The sequence below is a fragment of the Chelonia mydas genome, chromosome 6 (assembly GCF_015237465.2).
Source record: "Chelonia mydas isolate rCheMyd1 chromosome 6, rCheMyd1.pri.v2, whole genome shotgun sequence".
NCBI classification, from domain to species: Eukaryota; Metazoa; Chordata; order Testudines; family Cheloniidae; genus Chelonia; species Chelonia mydas.
In genome coordinates, this window is record NC_051246.2 from 106,823,161 (window position 1) to 106,845,111 (window position 21,951).

Genomic DNA, 21,951 nt, shown 5'->3' on the forward strand with positions numbered 1-21,951 from the left:
CAGCCTCATTATGCATGTTCCTTAGCACAGCTAGAGATCCTTATGGACAGGATGATGAAGCAACAGTAGCAGCAACTGCTGCAATCACACCTTTACCTAGGTGAAAGATTAGCCTAAGAGAAGGCATATATTAAAGTAAAGAGGAGCTCAGTTCTGCCTCCTCTACTAAAAACAGAGAAAGAGCTCCTCCCCTTCTCCCAGGTTTGGGAGAGCAGTACATCTTTGCAGTTCCCTCTCTTCATTAACTGCTCCCACTTGTGTTTATCTGCTTTGATCAGTGGAGGACATAAGAATGGCCATACTGGGTCAGACCAAAGGTCCATCTAGCCCAGTATCCTGTCTTCCGACAGTGCCAGGTGCCCCAGAGGGAATGAACCGAACAGGTAATCGTCAGGTGATCCATCCTCTGTCTCCCATTCCCAGCTTCTGGCAAACAGAGGCTAGGGACACCATCCCTGTCCATCCTGGCTAATAGCCATTGATGGACCTATCCTCCATGAACTTATCTAGTTCTAGTCTCTCTTCCACTGACTGGTGTTAGTAATTCAGTGCACTTCTGAACGCCTGTTATGCAAGACGTAATACCCTTAATCTAGAGGCAGGAAAATGTTATTCCTTCCAATTCTTTGAATAGATGAGGTAACAGCAGGGTTGCAAAAGTTCACTTCTAGTAAAACTGAATAGAATCCAGATTCTGTTCATCTCGGGGGGAGGGGGCGTTGCAAATGGCTGTAGGCAAACTTTGTGCCTCCTAGAATCTGGGCTACTTCAGGGACCAGTGCAGCCCTTGGAATAAGATAGGCTGTATACATTAGAGCCATTCTTACACAACAGCTTATGGGCTTCTCCACAGCCAAGAATTAGTGGAGCACAACAGCCATCCCCCTCAATATGCAACTTTAATTCAGCCCCTTTATAAATATCCATTTTAAAAACTTTAATTACATGGTCACAGTATTGTTCTACAGGACTCTTCCCTTATTGAATGCTTAGGATGGACAGTCAGTAAGGTAGATGATTGGAAGAGTAGAGAGAGGATATCAAGTTTAAGACCCTGGTTTGGGTATACTTCAGAAAATATACTGAGTGGTGGGGGGCGGGGGGGGGGGGAATACCCAGGCCTGCCCACTACTCCGGGTCCCAGGCCCAGGACCTTGTAGGGGGCACCCTGTACCGCATCCCCTCCAACTCTTCGGTACATTTCCCTGAACCGCTTTCCCACAGTCCCAGCACCTTCTTCACCCTTGCCTCAAGGCCTCAGCATACCAGTCCTAGCAAGCACGCAGGAGCTTCCTCTGGCTTCCCTGTTCCTGCCCAGTACTGCTCTGTCTAGGGTACTAGCTTTCTTCTGCCTGCAGTATGAGCCTGCTGGACCCTGATTTGGCAGCTTCTCAGAGCCTCTCTTTTATTGGCTGCTTCCTGCACAGCCTCCGTAGGGCTTGTTAACACCTTTCATACCAGTGTAAGGGGGCTGCCCAAACACAGCCTTCTTCCTCAGGAATGAATCCTTCTGTCAGGTGTGCTCCCTCTGTCTTGGGGTTGGGGAAGATGAGGTGCATTGAGGAGATGGGACAAGATGAGAGAGCTGGGATGAGACTCTTTTGGGGGGGAAATGTCTCTTGACTCTTTTGAGATTCTTAAAAAAAGTTGGTGTCGTAGTTCATCCCTTCATTATTTTGTCCATCAATTAGACCTACTATCTGCTATAACAATTTTGGTCCATTAATTTCAGGACTGATATCTCTTGTTTTTAAGTTCAACCTCGGCACAGTCCTTGAATCATGTCAGTAGGCCTCTTTTTGTTTGGACTAATTCAGTCTGGTTTTTTTTGCACTTGTTCATAGCATTCATTACTGAAAACAGTTTGACCTGTTTTCCAAGGTTAATTCCCAAGCAGGCAAAAATTTATTATTGTGACATCTTATGAACTTCGACATACTTTTACAGTTGAACTTACAATTAGGGTAAATTTTTAGGCCCAATAATCACAGCAGCACCTAATGGCCCCGATCATGTATCAAGGCCAGTCAGTGTCAGGCACTGATACAAACACAATAACAAAAAGATAATCTCTGCCACTGAGAGCTAAATAAATGTCTTAACTTTAATTTATATCAAGTTAGACAAGAAACCTCTTGACTCTGCTTGGTTCCATCTTTGAATTTATTCTTTCATAAATACAGTGCAGGGCTCACATACTTTTAAAATACTTTTTCAGTCCCATATTTCAGAGAGGAAATTTACGTTTTAATGGATTTTCCTTTTTTAAAATATAAGCAAACTCAAATACTTTACTTTCTTCTCAGATGTGATGCAATTGTCAGTTCAGGAGGAAGGGCTGTTGGTTTTTTCTCAAGACTGAGGAAATATTAGCCTTCTTGTTGAATAATACTCTGGAATGTCAGTCCTTTCTTCGAGGGCAAGTAACTGCATTTTCCACAATGTTTCAATGTGTCATCTTCTTCTAATTGTGTAGTTTATAGGCAAGCAATAAACAGCAAGATGTTTGAGATGGATATGAAAATTGCTGCAATGCATGTAAAACGAAAGCAACTTCATCAACTGCTACCTAATCATGTGCTTCAGAAAAAGAAAAAGGTAAACCTACAAATTACTGACAAACATAACTAATGTTATAATATAATTAATTACATTATAATTTAGTGATTCCCAAAGGTCTTTGGTGTGCTAACAAAATAACTAAAACCCATTTTAAAAGGACAGTTTTACCTGTGTAACCTACACAAACTTTCTAACCTATCTGGTACAATGGTACTGATATCTTGATATGCAAAATCTATTGGTCCTAACATTGATAGTTCCCGGTTGCATCAATACCAATGAGTTAATACTGAATTATTTGTACATACGTTTCATGCATGCCTTTCTTCCTACCTCCTGGAAGTATCTGCTTCTGATTTCATCTCTTCTCCTTGAAATCATGCAGGTATGACATGATGATTTTTGTTGGAAATACTAGACTAAACAGATTTTTAAGTCTGATTAATTTAGCGAACTCAAAGCTATTTTGCTAGTGTAATTTGGAAGCCAAATTAGGGAAATATGTACAACGCAGCACTTCCATGATTAACAAAGATTATCTGGTGCACACAAATTTAAGAATTTGGTTTGTTTTCTAACTTCTCCCTGTTGTACTAATAGTTTTGAGATTGTGTGTAGGCCATAAAATTACTAAAGAAATTGTATGACCTCTCTTATGACTCAGTAGAATGTTGAACGCTTTGCTGCTGCCGTTTGTAGCTAATAACACACACATTTGCTCGTATAACTAAAGATGTGGGTTAGAGAATGCTTTTAACAGTTAATGTGACTGACTATATGCTGTGGCCTAAAACTTGAAAAGATCTCCACTTGACAGTTTTTTTTTTGTCTTAGATATAACCTTTTACTCCTAGATGGGAAAGATTTAAATGACAGTGAATGAATCTCAAAAATTGGCTGCTACACTTATACAGCAAATTTTTAGTAAGAGGCTGTTTTCTGTCTAAAGTTGTTTTCCCCTTAAATGCATGGCAGGCCTATGTGATCATATGTGAGAAGAAGGGCAGCCTGCAAAACAGGATTTCATGAAGGGCAGCAGTAATTTAAGATCAAGCTATTTGGTTAGTTTGAGCATGATTAATTGCAACAGGAAAGAGTGTTTATGGGCCAAGTAACTAATGCAAAAAGTCCCTGCCTCACTCTTTGAATGTAGTCTGAGAGCAATCATATATGAAAGCTGACTTGTAAAAAGAAGTTTCTTTTTGGAAACATGCATGTCATGGTTATGTATTGCTGTACTCTTGTCTGCATTCATATAAATAGCTCAATATAATATTAGTATCCTTTTAAAGCCATTGTCACCATTTAAAAATGTCTCTAAATTGTGTAGCAAAGTTTGCACATGGTAGACTGAAACAAATCCAGTAGGAATCTAGTTGGTTGGTATCTTGTCTCCAACATTAGCCAGTGCTGGCTGCTTCAGAGGAAAATATAAACCTCACTCAATGCATCTAATTAGGCAGTTCTGGAGTATGAACAGAAACTTGGTGATCAGCATGAGGACTGATGATAGATAAAAATGACCCAGTGGTCTGGAAAACCACTAGGTCAGCTACCTTATTTCTTTGAGTTCTTGAGACTGTACACTTGTATTGATTGAAACTGAGAGATTATTATTCCACAAAATCAAATAAACTTGAAATGAAGCTGGAATTCTAGGTACACAAGTAGTACAGGAGAAATTGGTCTTGTATGCTACATTATCTGGGTGCAAATGATGGATCATTCAAATTCTGGCCTTAATTTTGAACATAGGAATTAAGTGGTTCCGGTAGCAGGCCAGTAGAACCTTTGTATGTAGAAAACTCTGCACGTCTCTATTTTGTGTGACTTTCAGAAGCCTTTGTATTTGAGGTTGAAGCCACTCAATGTAGTTGGTTTGGTTTGCTGCTTTGGTGTGCCTTCTAGAACTTATCAGTGCTATTTTTCTCTAAAAATGCTCTTTACCTATGCAACTGATATCAAGACAATTAACCTTAAATTTTTTGAGATATCAATTTGAGCTCAGTAATTAATTTTCACAGAATTATCAGTATAATTGAAATATTGCTTCATTGACTTTCAACTGATTCTCAGTCCTTAATGGGATAAGTAACACCTGTGATTTATTGTCTGATTGGTTGTAGCATTCAACAGAAGGGGTCAGACTGACAGTCCTGAATGACAGCAGCTTAGACTTATCTATGGACAGTGATAACAGCACGTCTGTGCCTTCTCCTACTAGTGCTATGAAGACAAGTCCATTGAACAGTTCTGGAAGCTCTCAGGGGTAATTATTTTAATCTTAACCTTCGCTATTCGAGTTTATGATCCTCTAAAAGTTACATGTATTAGAGAACGTGTGTTTACTGTGTATATTGCAAGAGGGCATATTATCATTTATCTTAAACTTAACTTTGGGGGTGGGGGGAGATCACTGTACTATGTCTTCGTTGTCTACAGCTAATAAAATGCTTTTTCATTTGCTCTGTTAGATTCCATTACTAATGATACACTCTTTTCCAGTCTGTTGATTGCTTTGTTTGACAAAATGGTCACTTCCATATTTTTATGTTAATATGCAAAGTATCTGATGATAATGTGGACTCTCTACAGCTATGCAATATACAAATTGAATGATAAAACATTGAGTATTGTAGAAAAAAAAGTAGCTAGCTTTTCTTAATGCCTATGACAGCTGCTCTTTAATCATTCTCGTTTATTAAACTATTCTCAGGATTTTTACATTACTGAGCACTTTTCTTGAAGGAAAAAAAAGAAAGCAAGTGTACAGTTAAGCATACTATCATGGTTTTCAGGGCTGAAATCTAATCTAGCCTAAATTTTGGTTTTTAACACATCATGCCCCCATCCTTTTTGATATAGCAAAATCTATTATAATGCCAAAACCAAGGTTGCAATCCTGTTAATTCCCAATTTCTTGATTAGGCAATCCATGGACTGAGTTTATAGTGATGATGTGCATGTGATATTATGGGATATTAACACATGCTTATCGTGCCAGCCTTCTCAGTTTGGCTTGCTCTATTGTAAAGGTAAAGGGGATTATAGATTTTTTTTAAAAAAATTGAAGGACATGAGTTTTTTCTTTTTCCCTTTCAAATAGCTTTAAAAACTTTATTGAAACTTGGATTATTTCATATAAAATTAATCTTCTCCTGTAGTATTTCACATAGTGCAGGTTTATAACAGTAATGTTACTAACACTCTTTTGCTTATCTTCACATTATATTTCATAAAATTGCAATGATATAATTTGGCCTTTTCTAACATTGTTGTGTTGATGCTATTGGCTAAATCACATCAATGCAAGTCTCTGGCAATGCTGATGATATGTGATGAAAGGCAAACAGTTTGATATCATATGCATATTTTAATTTTCAGTGTTATCCATTTTTCCTTTTTCATGTTTTAGCAGAAGCAGTCCTGCTCCAACTGTAACAGCAGCATCTGTGATCAACATACAGGCTTCTGAAGTCACTGTGCCACCAACCATTTCCAGTGAAAGCTCAGGGGGTAGGGAAAATTACATACTATATTGTTAGCATTGATTTCTAGAGAGTATTTTACTAAAGATGTATCATTGTTATTTGGAAGATTTAAATTTACTGCATGTTGTAGCCTTATCTCATTGAACTGATTTACACATTAACCATGTCCTGTAGGATTCAGGATATTTTGATATACTTATCAAAATAGCCATAATATACTAGAATTTCAGTAATCTACATTTATGTCAGTTGCAAATCCTCTAAAAATGGATATTCATGTTTGCTGTTCATAATAGCGACACAGGTTTGCTCAGGGCAAACAGAGTATAGATGATGGCAGTGCTCCCAGTTAGGCCAATGAAGGAGAGTGTGACTAGGTACTGGCTAAAGCCCTCATAGTGCCACTTTCTTGGATACTTCTGCTCCCTAGTACAATTAAAACTTGAATGAGGATGACTTGTCTTCACCACTTTGTCCTGTGTCATAAATCACAATTGCCTCCAATGTAAGCAACCTTGTCTTTAGCCAGTGCTAGAGATGGTCAGGGTGACACTACTCTGGATTTTGGAAAAAGATTTAAACAAGAACAGTCCCGATTTGCTAATTCACGCATCTCAGTCAGCTATGTGGTGTGACCCAATCATGCTGATGAGCAATCGCTATTATAATTTTATATTTAGCTTGTCATTCTAAAGATGCCCAGAGGGCTACACCAACTGCATATGTGCAACCATCTTTGGTTATCAGAGTGAGGCAGCTAATTAGTTCACTGTATGTGATACCACACTGAGAGACAGGGGCATTTTTTTTCTCATGAATGCCTACTCTTAATGTTCTTACACAACAGAGACCTTCCAGTCTCCTTTAAGGTTTTCTCCAAACACAGATACAGTAAACTGCAGGATGTTCAATTTATCTAGTTAGACTGATAAAGTCCAAGTTTTAATTATTCTTTGATTTTAAACCTGTGGTTTCAGGTAGTCTGTGTTCCAAATCTGATGCTCTGGAACCAAGCTATTTGTTCCACTCACTCAGTGCCAGTGGGGTCAGATACAGAAAACAAACTACTGTGGAACTGATGTGAACATTAAATGTAAATGTTGAAACTATTTTAAAATGTATCCTATTTATTTCATAGGTACGTCAAGTGAAAGCATTCCTCAAACTGCCACACAGCCAGCCATTTCTCCACCACCAAAGCCTACCATCTCTAGAGTTGTTTCCTCAACACGTCTGGCAAACCAATCACCAAGACCATCAGGGAACACAGCAACAAAAATACCTAGCCCTGTCGTAGGGGTGAAGAGGACATCTTCCCCTCATAAAGAAGAGTCTCCTAAGAAAATAAAAACAGAAGAGGTATTTTATCCTTGATCGTAATTGTATCCACGCAAAAGAAATATTAGTAGTATTGTTGCCAGCTCAGAGAGTTGATACATGTGGTACTGCAGTGAGAGATCTTGTTAAATTGTGTGTGTCTTTCTGCTCTGGCTGGATAACCCTTAATAAGTACATGTAAAATAAATCAGTTCTGTTAAGTAGCGGTAGGTCATCTTTATGATATTAGTGTTAAATGAACTTTAAGAACTTGTTTCATACATGTACTTTACGCGAATGTATTTCAAGGCACTTCACAATAAAAACAGAACCCAGGGTAAAGGATAGAAGGTAATCAAGTTTAATCAGTTGAATCTGGCCCTGCATTTTGCGCTTGTCAATAGTGAGTTGCAGTTTTGAATTATGTGATAACTTAAAAGCATGCACAGAGCTTGAGTTCGTTTTTTATTACCCATTATACAGGCTTTATATGATCAGTCAAAATGTATTTAGCTTATTTCTGGAATTTGATAAACAGAAAATAGTTCAACAATCTTTTTTTTAAAAGATAAACAACATTGACAGAAAAGGAATTACCTACAAAAGTTCCAAGTAATTTTCTTCCTTAATTACTTTGTTTAAAGTTAAACAATAAACTGAACTTTGCAATGCAACTATCACTTTTATTGACCATTATTCTTAATTGTTAAATCAGTAGGTTAAAATGTACTTATGAATGCATGAACAAACACACTTCTTCTGTTTCCAAAGTAAGACACACACTTTCTAAATTTTTAGGAGTGCAGTTATCAATAGTTTTAACGTCGTGTTTGCTGCCTATTTTAAGAATTAAGGCAGAGATTTTTCAAAAGAGCCTAAGAGAGTTAGACAGCGCTGCATTTCAGTGAGATTCGGATGCCTATACCTGCTTGGCTCTTTTGAAAATCTCGGTGTAAGAGAATAAATATTTAAGGACAAAAGAAATTTAAATGGGATAATTTTGTGCAAGATTTCACTCATTTTAAAGTCTTTTTTTTTTAAACTTTGCATGGGGCTTCAACGCTATGGCAAAGGGCACCAAATATAACTGAATAATTTATTTTGTCAGTAGAATACATTTGTATGTTAAAGGTGTTACCTACATAGGTTTGGGGTGTCCCCATTACTTACAAGTGTCAAAGCTATGAGTGAAGTTATCCCATGCAATTGCTAATAAATCTCTTTATACCATACCTTCACACATGCTAGATATGAGACATGTTCTACAGAAAATGTTTTTCAAACATTTTACTTATTTGAGGAAGAAGTATCAACAGTGTTTGATCTCCCTCTACCTGTTAATCAGACTGCCTTTACCATGATTCTAATTATACAGGATCTTGGGAAAGAACTTCAGAAATTTCAGGTCTGATGGCTTGAGACTTTCCAGGCCTAGGAGCAAATTCTGTACCCCCACTGAAAGTGGAGAATTAAACCTTTCCATTGGGGTATAGTGTTCGTTAGCCTTGATGGCTTGGGTTAGAACCTTAAACCTCTCTCTAGTCTGTGACTGAATGTATTATCTATACTGCATCTCAGACATTTGTTTTATGGGGAGATTACATTGTAAAGAAGAGAAAGGAAGACCCAAGGAAGTACAGACCAGTCATCATAACTTCCATATCTAGAAAGATGATAGAACAAATGATTAAACAATCAATTTCTAAGCACTTAGAGGATAATAGGGTGATAAGTAATAGCCAACGTGATTTGTCAAGAACAAATCTTGCCAAACCACCCTAATTTCTTTCTTCGATACAGTTACTGGCCTAGTGGATGTGAGGGGAAGCTGAACATGTGATACATTTTGATTTTAATGAGGCTGTTGACACAGTCCCACATGATATTCTCATAAGCAAACTAGGGAATTGTGGTCTAGATCAGGGGTTCTCAACCTTTTTCTGAGGCTTCCCCAACATGCTATAAAAACTCTACGGCCCACCTGAGCCACTACAACTGGCTTTCTGCATATAAAAGCCAGGATCAGCATTAGGCAAGCGGGGCAATTGCCTGGCGCTCTATGGCACAGGGGCCCCCATGAAGCCAAGTTGCTCAGGCTTTGGCTTCAGCGAGTCTAATGCTGCCCCTGCTTGGAGGAGCCCTTGAAACCTGCTTGCGGCCCCACAACGGGCCCCAAACTCATGGCTGAGAACCACTGGTCTAGATGAAATTTTTGTAAGGTGGGTACACAAGAGGAAAAACTATATTCAGAGTAGTTATCAATGGTTTGCTGTCAAACAGGGAAGACATTTCAAGTGGTGTTTTGCAGGAGTCTGTTCTCAGTCTGGTACTAGGCAATATTTTCGTTGACCATTTGGAAGATGGAGTGAAGAGTACATTTAAACATTTTCAGATGTCACCAAACTGCGGAGGGATCACAAGCACTTTTGAGGATGGGATTAGAGCTCAAAAAGATCTTGGCAGATTGGAGACTTGGTCTGAAATCAACAAGATGAAATTCAATAAAGACGTGTAAAGTACTGCACTCTAGGAAGGAAAAATTAAATGCACAAATACAAAGTGGGAAATAGCTGGCTTGGCAGTGATACTACAGTACAGGTTCTGGGGATAGAGTGGATCACAAATTGCATGAGTCAACAATGTGCTAATGCAAGAAGGGCAAATGTCATTCAGTGATGTATTAACAAGAGTGTCCTATGAAAGACACGGGAGGTAATTGCTCTGCTCTAGTTGGCACTGGTGAGGCCTCAAGTGGAGTACTGTGTTCAGTTTTGTGCACCACAATTTAAGAAAGATGTGGACAAATCTGAGAGTTTAGCGTACAACAAAAATGACAAAGGGTTTAGGAAGCATGACCCAGGAGGAAAGGTTGAAAAAATTGGGCATGTTTAGTCTAGAGAAGGCAAGATTGAGGGGGAGACAAGTCTTCAAATAAGTAAAAAATTGTCATGAAAAGGACAGTGGTTAATTGTTCTCCTTGTCCATTGAGGGTAGGACAAGAAGTAATTGGCTTAATTTACAGCAAGAAAGAGTTAGGTAAGATGTTAGAAAAAACTTTCTAGCTATAAGAATAGTTAAGGAATGGAACAGGTTGCCAAGGGAGGTTGTAGAATCTTCATAATAACAGGTTTTTAAGAGCAGGCTAGACAAACATCTGTCAGGGGCGGTCTAGGTATGCATAATCCTGCCTCAGTGTGATGGAGTGGACTAGATGTTCTCAGGAAGGGGCATGGAGACCTAGATAATCACAGAATCCTAAATCAACAGTAGTGAAACCAAAATTGTTTGAAGCCAGAAATTGCTTAGATCATTTGTTATACTCCAAACAATAACACACATACTAAACATATTCCACACTCTGTCCTTAAAAACACAGTTTTACCACTGGTGTGTATAAATTCTGCTTGTGACTGGTTTATCTTGAGTTCCATTAAAAGTTTTCTTCTTGTCACTTTATTTTTCTGCCTATTTTACCAAAAGTTTTTGTTTTAACAGGATGAAATAAATGAAGATGCTAGTTGTCTTGATATGAGTGATCATGATAAAATGGAAACTAAGGTATATATGACTCTTACATTTTTAAACAGAATAGAATATATTGTGTTGCCCATACAAGTTAGACTATGCATGTTTCTCGCCATTTCTGTTAGTACTGGCAGATGTTGTGCAGGCTTCTTCCGTAAGGCAGTGTTCATTTAAAAGCTCCTGGGCTGCTTCCAAACAAGTGCTGATATTGAATAATTTTCAGTTGCGTTATATTTTTAATATTCCACTGCAGTCTAAGTTAAATTCAAACACCTTTCAGTTATGACTGAAAACTTTGCTGCTGCAATACAAATAACTCATTGCACCACCCAGCCCTAAAGCTCCCTCTTACATTTTGTTCCATTTAATTTTGACATGGCAGTATGGGTTGGTTTTTCTTTCAGATGACAGTATTGCTTAGTCTAGAGCAGGGGTGGCCAACCTGAGCCTGAGAAGGAGCCAGAATTTACCAATGTACATTGCCAAAGAGCCACAGTAATACGTCAGCAGCCCCCCATTAGCTCCTCCACTCCCAGCGCCTCCCACCCACCGGCGGCCCTGTCGATCAGCGCCCTGCTCTCTCCCTCCCCGCACCTCCCAATCAGCTATTTCGTGGCAAGCCGGAGACTCTGGGGGGAGGAGTGAGGGCACGGCAGGCTCAAGGGCGGGGGTGAGGAAGGGGTGGAGTGGGGGCAGTGCTTGTGGCAGAACCAGGGGTTGAGCAGTGAACACCCCAGGCACATTGGAAAGTTGGCGCCTGTAGCTCCAGCCACGGAGTTGGTGTCTGTACAAGGAGCCGCATGTGCTCTTGTATGTCAGATCGGAGGTTCTTCAGATGCTTCATTTAAAGTGAAAAATCAAGGTCATTAATGGATTAAATAATTGGTACAGAAGACCCTGTTTTGATAGTAAATTTAAATTATTTTATGCTGTCCTCAAATTTTCTCTTTTAACATGCTGAAGATTTTTACTGACCATATATAACTGTACTGTAAGATACCAAAGTGGATAGGGAATTTTTAGAACTTTGCACAGTAGTTTGGGGTTGAGGTGAAAGCATATTAACTGGTGTTACTGCTAAAATGGAAACTAACATCTCCATTTTTTGAGTTATCCCATTGAGATTAATAGGACATTTCACATCTCAGAGCTATTATTTCAGCCTGTTTGCAGACTTTGGAAGATAACACTGCAATGTTTTACATTTGGTTCATGTTTTTAAAGTTTTCTCCTCAATGGAAAAGGGCTAGAGCAAAGAATGGAATCTGCAGGAAATGCTGTGACTTTACACGTTCCTATGCTTATAGTGTACTTTTCACAGATCAAGGAGTTTTATGATATGCTAAACAGAATATGGGGAGGCAAAAAATCCTTAACACTTTATTTTGAGTGGAACCAAAAAAATACGGAGATAATTTCTTGTTTAAAGATTTCCACCCACCTGGATCCAAATGTGAAAGATTCCTAGAAAAGTTGTAAGAGACAAATCAGGAACTGTGTAAAATTAGGCAAGCTACAGGGCATTCTAATAGATAACCAGTTAATTTTTTGTTGTACAAAAATATTTAGTGATGCACTGAATAGTCATATCTGCCTCTGTATAATATGCATATGCCTGATCCTGCATTGAGATTTAAATGGACAGATACTTATACCAGTGCAGAGCCACTCTGGTTTTGGTGGAGACTCTGCCTGTGTGCAGCTCGTTCTGGGATGCATTGGGCTGTATTTAGAATGTTGTTTGTGTAGCTTCTAAGGGATATATACAAGCAGTTACATTTTTTTATTCCTTTTTTTAAAGGAACAACTTGACGCAGAAGCAAATATTTCTTCTCAAACAGAAACTGTTCAGACAATGGCATCTCTGCAAGCTCCTCAGGTACTGACATTAAAGAAGTGTCATATTGTGAATATTCTAATCATGATGACCTAATACTGAGATTAAAGTAAATCCAAATGTTAAAAATAATGACAGCAAAGAAATATATAATGGAACTTTTCATATAGATATCTGTATGGCAGGTTGCTTGTGAATGTTGTGAAGTAAGCACATCTTACATATGTATTTTGTTTCTTAGTGCCTACGTTGCTCGTTAGAAAAGCTGGACTGACTCTTATCTTTTCTCAGTTGTGCCCTTAATATTTACCTTTATGTCAGAACAACACTTAAAGTATGGTTCGCTTTTTTCTTTGTTTTGCCCTTTATGATGTAATCTAAGGGTGGGAGGACTTCCATTTTAAAACCAAACAAGTCAGTTAAATAATTGCTCTTCAGAGACAGCTGCTTAAGGCTCTCAAATGTATGTTAAAAAGGTAACTTCACATATTCTGCTACCTGCATGTTGCTTCTCAGTAGATACCCTGAAAAGAATGAGTCTTCAACTATACAGCTGTCTAGCACCATAATTAAGTTTTTCCTGTTTACAAATAATGTGGAAATTCAGTTCTAAAACAAGGCCTAGTCTATACTGGGGTTTTAATGCATATTGTTACTCCATTAATGTAGCTGCACCATTGCAAACCTCCTGTAGACATGTACTTGTTTAAATAGCTGCACTGCTGCATAGGTCACTTAACTTGATTTGAAATGGGGGTAAGCAGTAAACAAATTATGTAGGTGCCAAGATTGTTTGTGACAAACTAGGTTTTATGTATTGTAGATGCTCAGCAAAGCAAGATAAAATGGTTTGCTTCACAGAAATCAGCATCTTTATAGCTCACTTAGTAACAAATATTGAAATAAACAAAAGTTTTCAGTTGTCCAAGAGCTATGTTCTTTAAGTTTCTGTAGTTCTGACATCTCAGAAAATGATTTGTTGCAATCATGGCAGAGATGCAGTTTGGATGTTGCAAAATTCTGGTGGGCTGTATCTAGGTCTCTGGTGGGCAACCTGCTGCCTGTCAGGGTAATCCAGTGGCAGGCTGCGAGACAGTTCGTTCACATTGACCGTCTGCAGGCACAGCTGTCCGCAGCACCCAGGCCAATGGGACCTGCAGGAAGTGGTGTGGGCCGCAGGCAGATGCTGGCCGCCGCTTCCCACATCTCCCATTGGCCAGGAATGGCAAACCGCGGCCACTGGGAGCTGTGGGTGGCTGTGCCTGCAGACAGACAATGTGAACAAACTGTCTCGCGGCCCGCCAGAGGATTACCCTGACTGACTGCGTCCACAGATTTCCCACCACTGATCTTGGTCTTGCTGCGTCTGTCACCATATTTCCCAGTTTGATCTGCTTTGCACAGAGTAAGTCACAGAAGCGTGCTCCTCCTTATTCCTGTCAATAATTCAAAAGCTCTAGAAAGTTTGGCTAACATGAGCCAAAAAATAGGAGTAAACTGAGGGAAAAGCACAAGAAAATGTTTGAAATGAATAAAAATACAACAGCTATTGTGTACTGTCTGAGCTCTGAGAAGAAAAGGAGTACTTGTGGCACCTTAGAGACTAACAAATTTATTTGAGCATAAGCTTTCGTGAGCTACAGCTCACTTCATTGGATGCAACCGATGAAGTGAGCTGTAGCTCACGAAAGCTTATGCTCAAATAAATTTGTTAGTCTCTAAGGTGCCACAAGTACTCCTTTTCTTTTTGCGGATACAGACTAACATGGCTGTTACTCTGATGTCTGAGCTCTGTTTCTGTTACTCTCACTGCCATATCCATCACTACTACCTCCATTCATTTATAGGGGAAGGTCAGTAAACACAGTAGTCATGGTAATGTGCACTGTTTTTTTCCCTGTGCACAGAAAAACGTGTGTGAATTTTGACCACCAGTACATGTAAGAAATAAACGTTCCTAATAAATTCTGAAAAGCAGTACAAAATAACTTGATCACCATGATGTCTAAAGCAATATGGTCAGGAGAGGGGCAACTGAAAATTATTTTAAATAAAAATTTGACAATTAAGTATAGAAAACACAAGGTTTTTTAAGCATATTGGTAATTTATATCCTTTTTGTTCATAATTAATGTTTGGATTCCTGTGTTCTTTGGTTTGCTTCCTTGTTTTGTTTTATACTAATTAGTTGTGCTGCATTAGTTTTAACTTTCTTTAATATTTTTCATTTTTTTTCCACAAACGAGGAGAAGCCAACTTGATTAATCTTCTTCTCAGTTTATGACGTTATAAACTGAGATCATTCTTATTGCCATCAAACACTATTATACTCTTTGCAGTTCTTTAATATGGAAAGCGTAACTGATATGTTTGGCAGCACAAACTTTCTGGTAAATTTTTTAAATATAGACACAATATAATCAATTAGAATTTTTAGATGTAAACAATTTTTAAATTCTTACTCAGCAGTATGAGCATTGATTTTTCAAGTGTGGGGTTTAGGTTGGTTTCATGAACAAACCACAAAATCCTATAACTTTCAGTATCAGCAGTGTAGATTTCTATTTCTGAAATAGGAAATTATGATAAATAGGTTCCAGTTGTATTTCATTGTGCCTCCACAAGTGGGGTGGGGGGGTCTCAGATTTCAAATAGTTTAAAGCCATCCTAAAGAAGAATGAAAATCTCAGATAAGCTTATTGCACGAGTCCTACGAATGCTATGTGTGGGAGTTTTTTCAAGTGTGTTATAGTTGAGCTCTATTTTTCTTATTTCTTCAACTTGTAGAAAACTAAATGCATGCTATGAGAGGGACTATTATAAACATTCTTTCCTTAACTATCACATTTTCTGTTGCCTAAGAAAAGTTGTAATTAACGCTATTTTTGGTATATATTTCTGAATACCCTATCAAAATATATTACAACATAAACCTTTGAAACCTGGTGCTCAGATATTTGCTTCTTGTTAAACTAATATTTTTTGAGAATTAAAATACATTTAAAATTTTTCCTTTTTCCTCTTTCTTGTCAGAAAACACCTAGTACAGACCTTTCAGATATCCCTGCTCTCCCTGCAAATCCTATTCCTGTTATCAAGAATTCAATAAAACTGAGATTGAATCGGTAAAAACAACCTCAGGGGTCCATAAACAATATCTGCCAACTCAACCTGTTGTCTTCTAATGCTAAAAAAGGAGAATGGAGGGTGCAAGACTAGAACATGACTGCAAATGGATTTAGGTATATTTTGTGCACTTCCCTGACTGGGCTGTAATCACCACCTCTTTGGAAGTCCAGGTTAGTATGTGAAGCCAGGAGTACTTTTAATGTGTTAGCAACAGTTGCATTAAATATTTCGAAGGATTACTGCCTTTAAAAACAAACATGAACACTATTTGTAGCCATAATTGACATTCTGATTGGATTTATGTTTGATGCATTGTTTGAAAATTTTGAGCTAAAACTGGCAAAAGAATCCCTTAAATGCACTTTTATGTACCTTTTTTATTGGAGTACGACTAATTTTAGATATTCAACTGATATTTTCATTTTTATTGAAGAGATTCTTCAGTACTAGTAATCTGCAAATTGGATAACATTCTATGATATACTGTGCATTGAAGACAAAGTGTACAGTATATCTAGTTAAATTACCATCAAGCAGCAGTAAACCTTTAAAATAAAATGTCAAATCTTGAGGTTACATGACATATGTTGAGAAAATAATTGGGAAGCATTTGGAATTTGATGGGACATGATTAAGATGTGATCTATTTTTATTTATAGGATTATTTTATGGTGCATACAGATCAGCGATCAAACAGCAAATACACTTTCCTTTGACCTAATCAAACTCCTTACTCCCTTGCTGATCCCCTTGCCATATTTCTTGGAAAAAGCTTTTGTGTTTAATGTTTTTTGCAGCTTGTATGCACAAAATAGGACAACGGTCAAAAATAAATGCTTTTTTTTTTTTTTTAATGCTGTTAAAACTCATGATGTTAGATAAACCCAGTACTTTGGGCCCCAAAGGCACAAACACCAAATTTTGTCCCATTGCTAAAACTTCAGAGTGAATAAACTGTGCCTGTGAAGCATAACACCTGTCTTGATGGCCTTTTGATCACTAAATATAAGATTTTTGTACACTCCATAAAAGTCCTGTCTGCATTAAAACATTTCAAATTTTAAATATAAAGGCAAGAAAAAATCCCCAACGATTTTAATCTTTTTTTATTTCTAGATGGCTTATCAAAAATAGTAGTTTTACATACTGTACAACACTGAATTTTTAACAATCATATTTCTAGAAAGCACTTGACATCTAGCAAGCTCTTTACTCCTCCTACTTTTTGTTCTGTAGTCCTAGCAAAAAAGGATTAGCAGCAAATCTTTTCTTTAAAAGAACTGAATCTCTCATGATTAAGCATCAGAACATCAGTGTTTAGGAAACGTGAGGGATGTTGGTGATAACACCAGATGTAGATAACAAACTTCGTTGTTATTACTTAGTCTGAAAAACTGGGATGGTAAAAATCATCCTTCCCATACTTTCTGATTAGCATGTTTTATGAATTTCCTCCTCCCATTGTGCTCCATCCTATTACATGTGCTTCTTTCATGTTAAAATTAAATTACTTACACACTGTCCCCATATCCTTCTAAATTAATTTTCCAAAGTCAGAGTGTAGCTTACTTTTTTTCCTTAGGCTGTGCAGTAACTGAGGTTTTTCTTTTTGCCATTTGTCTAAGATGTCTAGTATACAATATTTCTCTTTCCCTTGCCCTGTGCAGCCTGCTGTCATCCACCTCGAAAAAGGTTATACTAACAATTGAAGTGTACAAGGTGTCTGTGTATTTTGTGTAGTTATGGAGTTTAGATCGAAATTGCCAGGCACAAATTTAGTTTTGTCATTTTGTTTACACATTGGGAAATCTTTTTTTCATTTTATTAAACATTTCATGTAACTGCACCCAAGTTTTGCCAAGCTGGAAACTTGGAATCTTTCTGTATAGTGACTTTTTAATTCTAGTTTTCATAACCTGGAGATCAGACTGTTGCTTTCGCATGATGTACGTAGTGTCTCATGACTGGAGTTTGCTTTGTTTTATAGTATCTGTACTCCTTGTATTTTTCAAGAGCTATTTTGTAAACAGATGATGTATTTCTCCATTGAAAACACAATAAAAAACAGCACAATCCCACATTTGCCTGATTTTCTTCAAATATCCAAAATTGCTTTTCCTGTTTGTTTTTATTCCTGACTTGTCAGTTAAATTACTTAATTGTTTCTGCTGATATAGAATGCAATGCGGCCTGAAAAGAACAATGCACTTTTAAATTGAGTCTGGATTTAAAAAGTGGCATTTAGCAGCATGCTAAATTTTAGTCTGTTTTTAGAAGAGAAATGTAAATTGCTATTTTCTGTCGTCATTTAGTTTTTAAAAGAAAAATCCATTTGAATAGCACCCCTTTCTTGTTCCCTGATTTGGGTGCCTGCCTCAAAATCTTAAAGGCTGGAGTAGGCAAAACTAGAAAAATAGCGTATATAATCAGTTTACATAGACTATTATTTTTTTTAAATTACAACTTTAAAAAGCTTGAACTAACTTTTTATCCTCTAAGGCAGTGGTGGGCAACCTGCGGCCCATGGGCCACATGCAGCCCATCAGGGTAATCTGATTGCAGGCCGCGAGACATTTTGCTGACGTCGACCATCCGCAGGCATGGCCCCCCGCAGTTTCCAGTGGCCGTGGTTCGCTGTTCCCAGCCAATGGGAGCCACAGGAAGCAGCAGCCAGCACGCTGATAGGCCGCAGGTTGCCCACCACTGCTCTAACGTAAAAATATTAATTGAAACCATCATGGTATACTCTGTAAAACGCACCACGTTTCCTGTCTTGGAAGCAGTTGATTATATAAATTATCAGCAGATGGCACTGTTTCTCTTGTTTTTCTTCTACTGACTCCAACCTGCACTGAAACTACAAATTCAAAAGGTGCCAGTAGCTGTGCATCACTTGATTGATCTTATTAGCTTGTGGGCCCAATCCAGCAAACATTTAGAAAGGCAACCTAAATTTGACTTAAATTTGTACTGTTAGTACTGTGCTTCTAATAAAAATGTCTCCTAATTTCCACAACTAGGTGGCTTTGGGTATGTTAGTTTGAGTTAGGCTTCAGTGAACTAATGATTGCTAGCTAAAATTTTGCTTTTATATTATGCATCAGTGAGTGCTCTAGACCTCTATTTTACACTATTTCTTATCACACCTTAGCATTGCTTCTGGTGGTAAGTCAGCAGTAGCTTTAAGTAGTAATCAGAATATAAAAAGAAAATCACTAAATGTACCCTGAAAAATCTAACTGTTCTGGAGCTTCATTTTAAATGCTATATAAAACAAACAGATCTACAGCTGAAATAACCAAACACACTTGTGAGATAGTACACTCTGGACTTGACCTCACTTTAAGCCAAAAGCTACACTTGTCCATACTCAAATCCCAGCTAAATTTAACAGTGAAAGGAAAATAGCTTTTTGGTATGTAAATATTTGTTCCTTTAGTTTATTTTCGTCCATTTACATTCTTGGAAAATATGTGACTACTTATAAAAGAATTCTCACATGTTCAAATGGTCACTACAGCTTAATCATTTTAATTCCTTGGGGTTGTCCACCTGAAAAGCAGCTGAAGTGTTTTACGTGTTGTGATCATTACTATAGGTAAACAAACAATTCATTGGAAGTCACATTAAGTAAATCTCCACTTCTACACCCTTCCATAAAAATAATAAAGAATACGCCCTGTAGGTGCATGTTTTCAAAGATCCCAGCGTTCATGCTATAGAATATAGTAGCAATAACCATTTTTTAGTTTACTTTAATCATCTTTAAAGATTTTTTTAACTGTTTACTAGAAACAAAGCACAGATTTGTTGATAGAGGCAGATGCAATTTCATATGTCTACAAAGCTCAAACTAATATTTGAAATATCTATAAACATCAAACATCTGCCACTGTCATCACCAAAAAAATGTTAACTTTGATATTAAACTTCAGAGTACATGGATTATTATTTAAAAAACAATACAGTGAACTACTGTTGGATATCTCATCTGTTTTTTTTATATTTAAACTAATGGTTTTTTAATAAAGTTTAGTCGTATTCTGTTTTTACTATATTCTGTAATGTAGTTTTTCGGGCGGGAGTGGGGGTTTCACATTTAGAGAGTTGTCCAGTCACATTCACAAAATTATTCTGCATGTCTGTGTATACATAAGTCTAGTATTGTAGTGGAATGTTTCTAATTCATCTAAGTGCAAGTAAGAAGCTCCTACACGTGTTTTAATGAAAAACTAACAAAATAAGGTTTAAAGATATTGAATGAGAAAACTAATTCAAATAAAACCACCTCTTGATGGATGGAAAAACTGTGCTTAATGGTATATGCAGATATTCTCAAACTCAGTGTTCCAGTAAATTACTGTTTTAAATAAGAATTTGTACCCAGATGAGACTTTCAGCTGTAATGGAAAAGAATAATAAAGCGAAATGCTATTAATGTATGATTGTAAAAATTCAGACTTAGTTGGCTAAGTAAGCTGAATCTTTTTTTTTAAACATAGAAAAATAGCCAGTGCATTTAAACAGCCCCATAATTCCAGTGACCCATACAGACACTGGACATCTCACAGCTAGCATATCTTGTTTGCCTCTTGCCTCTAATTTGTATGTTTTATTTACAAGCTAGCAATTCTCATTTTATGAATACATTTTACTTTTGTCCTTTTTAAAAATAAGTTTTCCTGATAAGGCTACTCTGGGTCACATTTTATGTCGTTTAAAACAAATCTTCAATTGTTTTAATTGATACATAGATTTATTAGAGTTCACTGAAAACAGTTATCTTCATATTATGGTATAAGTTTGCTTCTATAGTAATAATATGCAGTCCTAAGGCATTTAAAACATAAAATACTTTCTTTGCATGAATGGTGAATTATTAAAGTTGAAAGGTATATTAGATCATGTAGCCCTGACTAATATGACAGTTCAATTTGAGCTGCAAAATGAAATCAGTTGAGGGAAGTTTCTGGAGTTTGAAGTTGAGAAATATTCTTTGCTTTTTTTTTCCCCCAAAATCAGTCAATTTTAGATTGCTCCTAAATTAAGACCTTCGGCATGATAAAATGTATATTTTTAATACAATTAAACAAAAGCAGTTTTTATGGATTCAGTTTCTTCTGCTTCAAATACCCTTTTTACAAACTTGCACACTGCATTGTGCCTGGTACTCTTTGCCTTCCAGAAATATGGCATGAGCATTGGTCCTTGTTTACGTTCTCAGTTTGCAGTGGAGCTGTTAATAAAGAGATTGATGATAAAGTTGTTGAAAAGAGACAGTTGGATGGGACTGCTCCTCATGAGTGACAAAGGGCATGCTCTGCCTTCACAGCCAAGAATGCTGTCCCCAGCAGAGAGCCGGCCATGCCTGGACACTGTGCCAAGACTGTTAGGTGCATGAGGAGAGAAGAATATTCAGCTATACTACAGGATTTCTATCAAGCTTTTAACTTTCTGGCATCCATTTTAATTTGGGCTATTTTTCACACACTGGTTTTTGTTAGTTTCATGGCATGAAAGAAATTTCAGTTTCAGGTATGACACACGTGCTATTCTAAATGTCCAATCCTGAAATATTTTTGAGGTTGGTCTGTTAGGACTTTAAGAATTTTCCATTCTGGTCCTGTTCAGTGAAGTAAAACTGTTCCCTTGTTAAGGCTAAAGCTAACATTTTGGGCTTTTATGGAAAAATGCATTATTCATGTACTCAATCTAGATATTAGCTTCCTTAGGAATCTCCCTGCCGAGATGTGTCATAAGCTTGATTCAACTCGATGACACGGTTGGAATAAGAGTAGCCTAGAATGATGGATGGATGTGCTCAGTGTCTTAGCCACAGTTTATTGTGAATAATTTTAATCCATCACAATATGAGAATGGCAAGACTGATATAACATTTGGTAGTTTGTCCCTGTTTGTGCAGCCTTATGTATGTGTACTAATGGTATTTCTAGCTGTTCTTAATCTTCACTCTGAGGAGAGCGCAGGCTTTGTGTTTGTTCTTGATCAAATTATTCTGACTACTAGAAACAGTATGTCTGCTAGGAACATTTTTACAGTATATATTAGTTGTAACCATCTGAGGAGAAA

General features: G+C 37.3%; 1 protein-coding gene across 3 annotated transcripts in view; it reads left to right on the plus strand.

The window, feature by feature from the left end:
* The window catches only part of PAPOLA (poly(A) polymerase alpha), a 96,214-nt gene extending 78,275 nt beyond the window's left edge, over nucleotides 1–17,939 (plus strand). For 2 of the 3 annotated variants that reach the window (XM_027827299.3, XM_043549085.1), the window contains exons 16-22: nucleotides 2,477–2,598; nucleotides 4,689–4,831; nucleotides 5,978–6,078; nucleotides 7,192–7,412; nucleotides 10,866–10,928; nucleotides 12,697–12,774; nucleotides 15,766–17,939. In XM_027827299.3, coding sequence (XP_027683100.1) covers nucleotides 2,477–2,598; nucleotides 4,689–4,831; nucleotides 5,978–6,078; nucleotides 7,192–7,412; nucleotides 10,866–10,928; nucleotides 12,697–12,774; nucleotides 15,766–15,861 — 824 coding nt within the window. In that variant the 3' untranslated portion in view covers nucleotides 15,862–17,939. The remainder of the gene's footprint in view (nucleotides 1–2,476; nucleotides 2,599–4,688; nucleotides 4,832–5,977; nucleotides 6,079–7,191; nucleotides 7,413–10,865; nucleotides 10,929–12,696; nucleotides 12,775–15,765) is intronic. The other variant, XM_027827300.3, reaches the window with a different exon arrangement.
* Nucleotides 17,940–21,951: the final 4,012 nt, after the last annotated feature.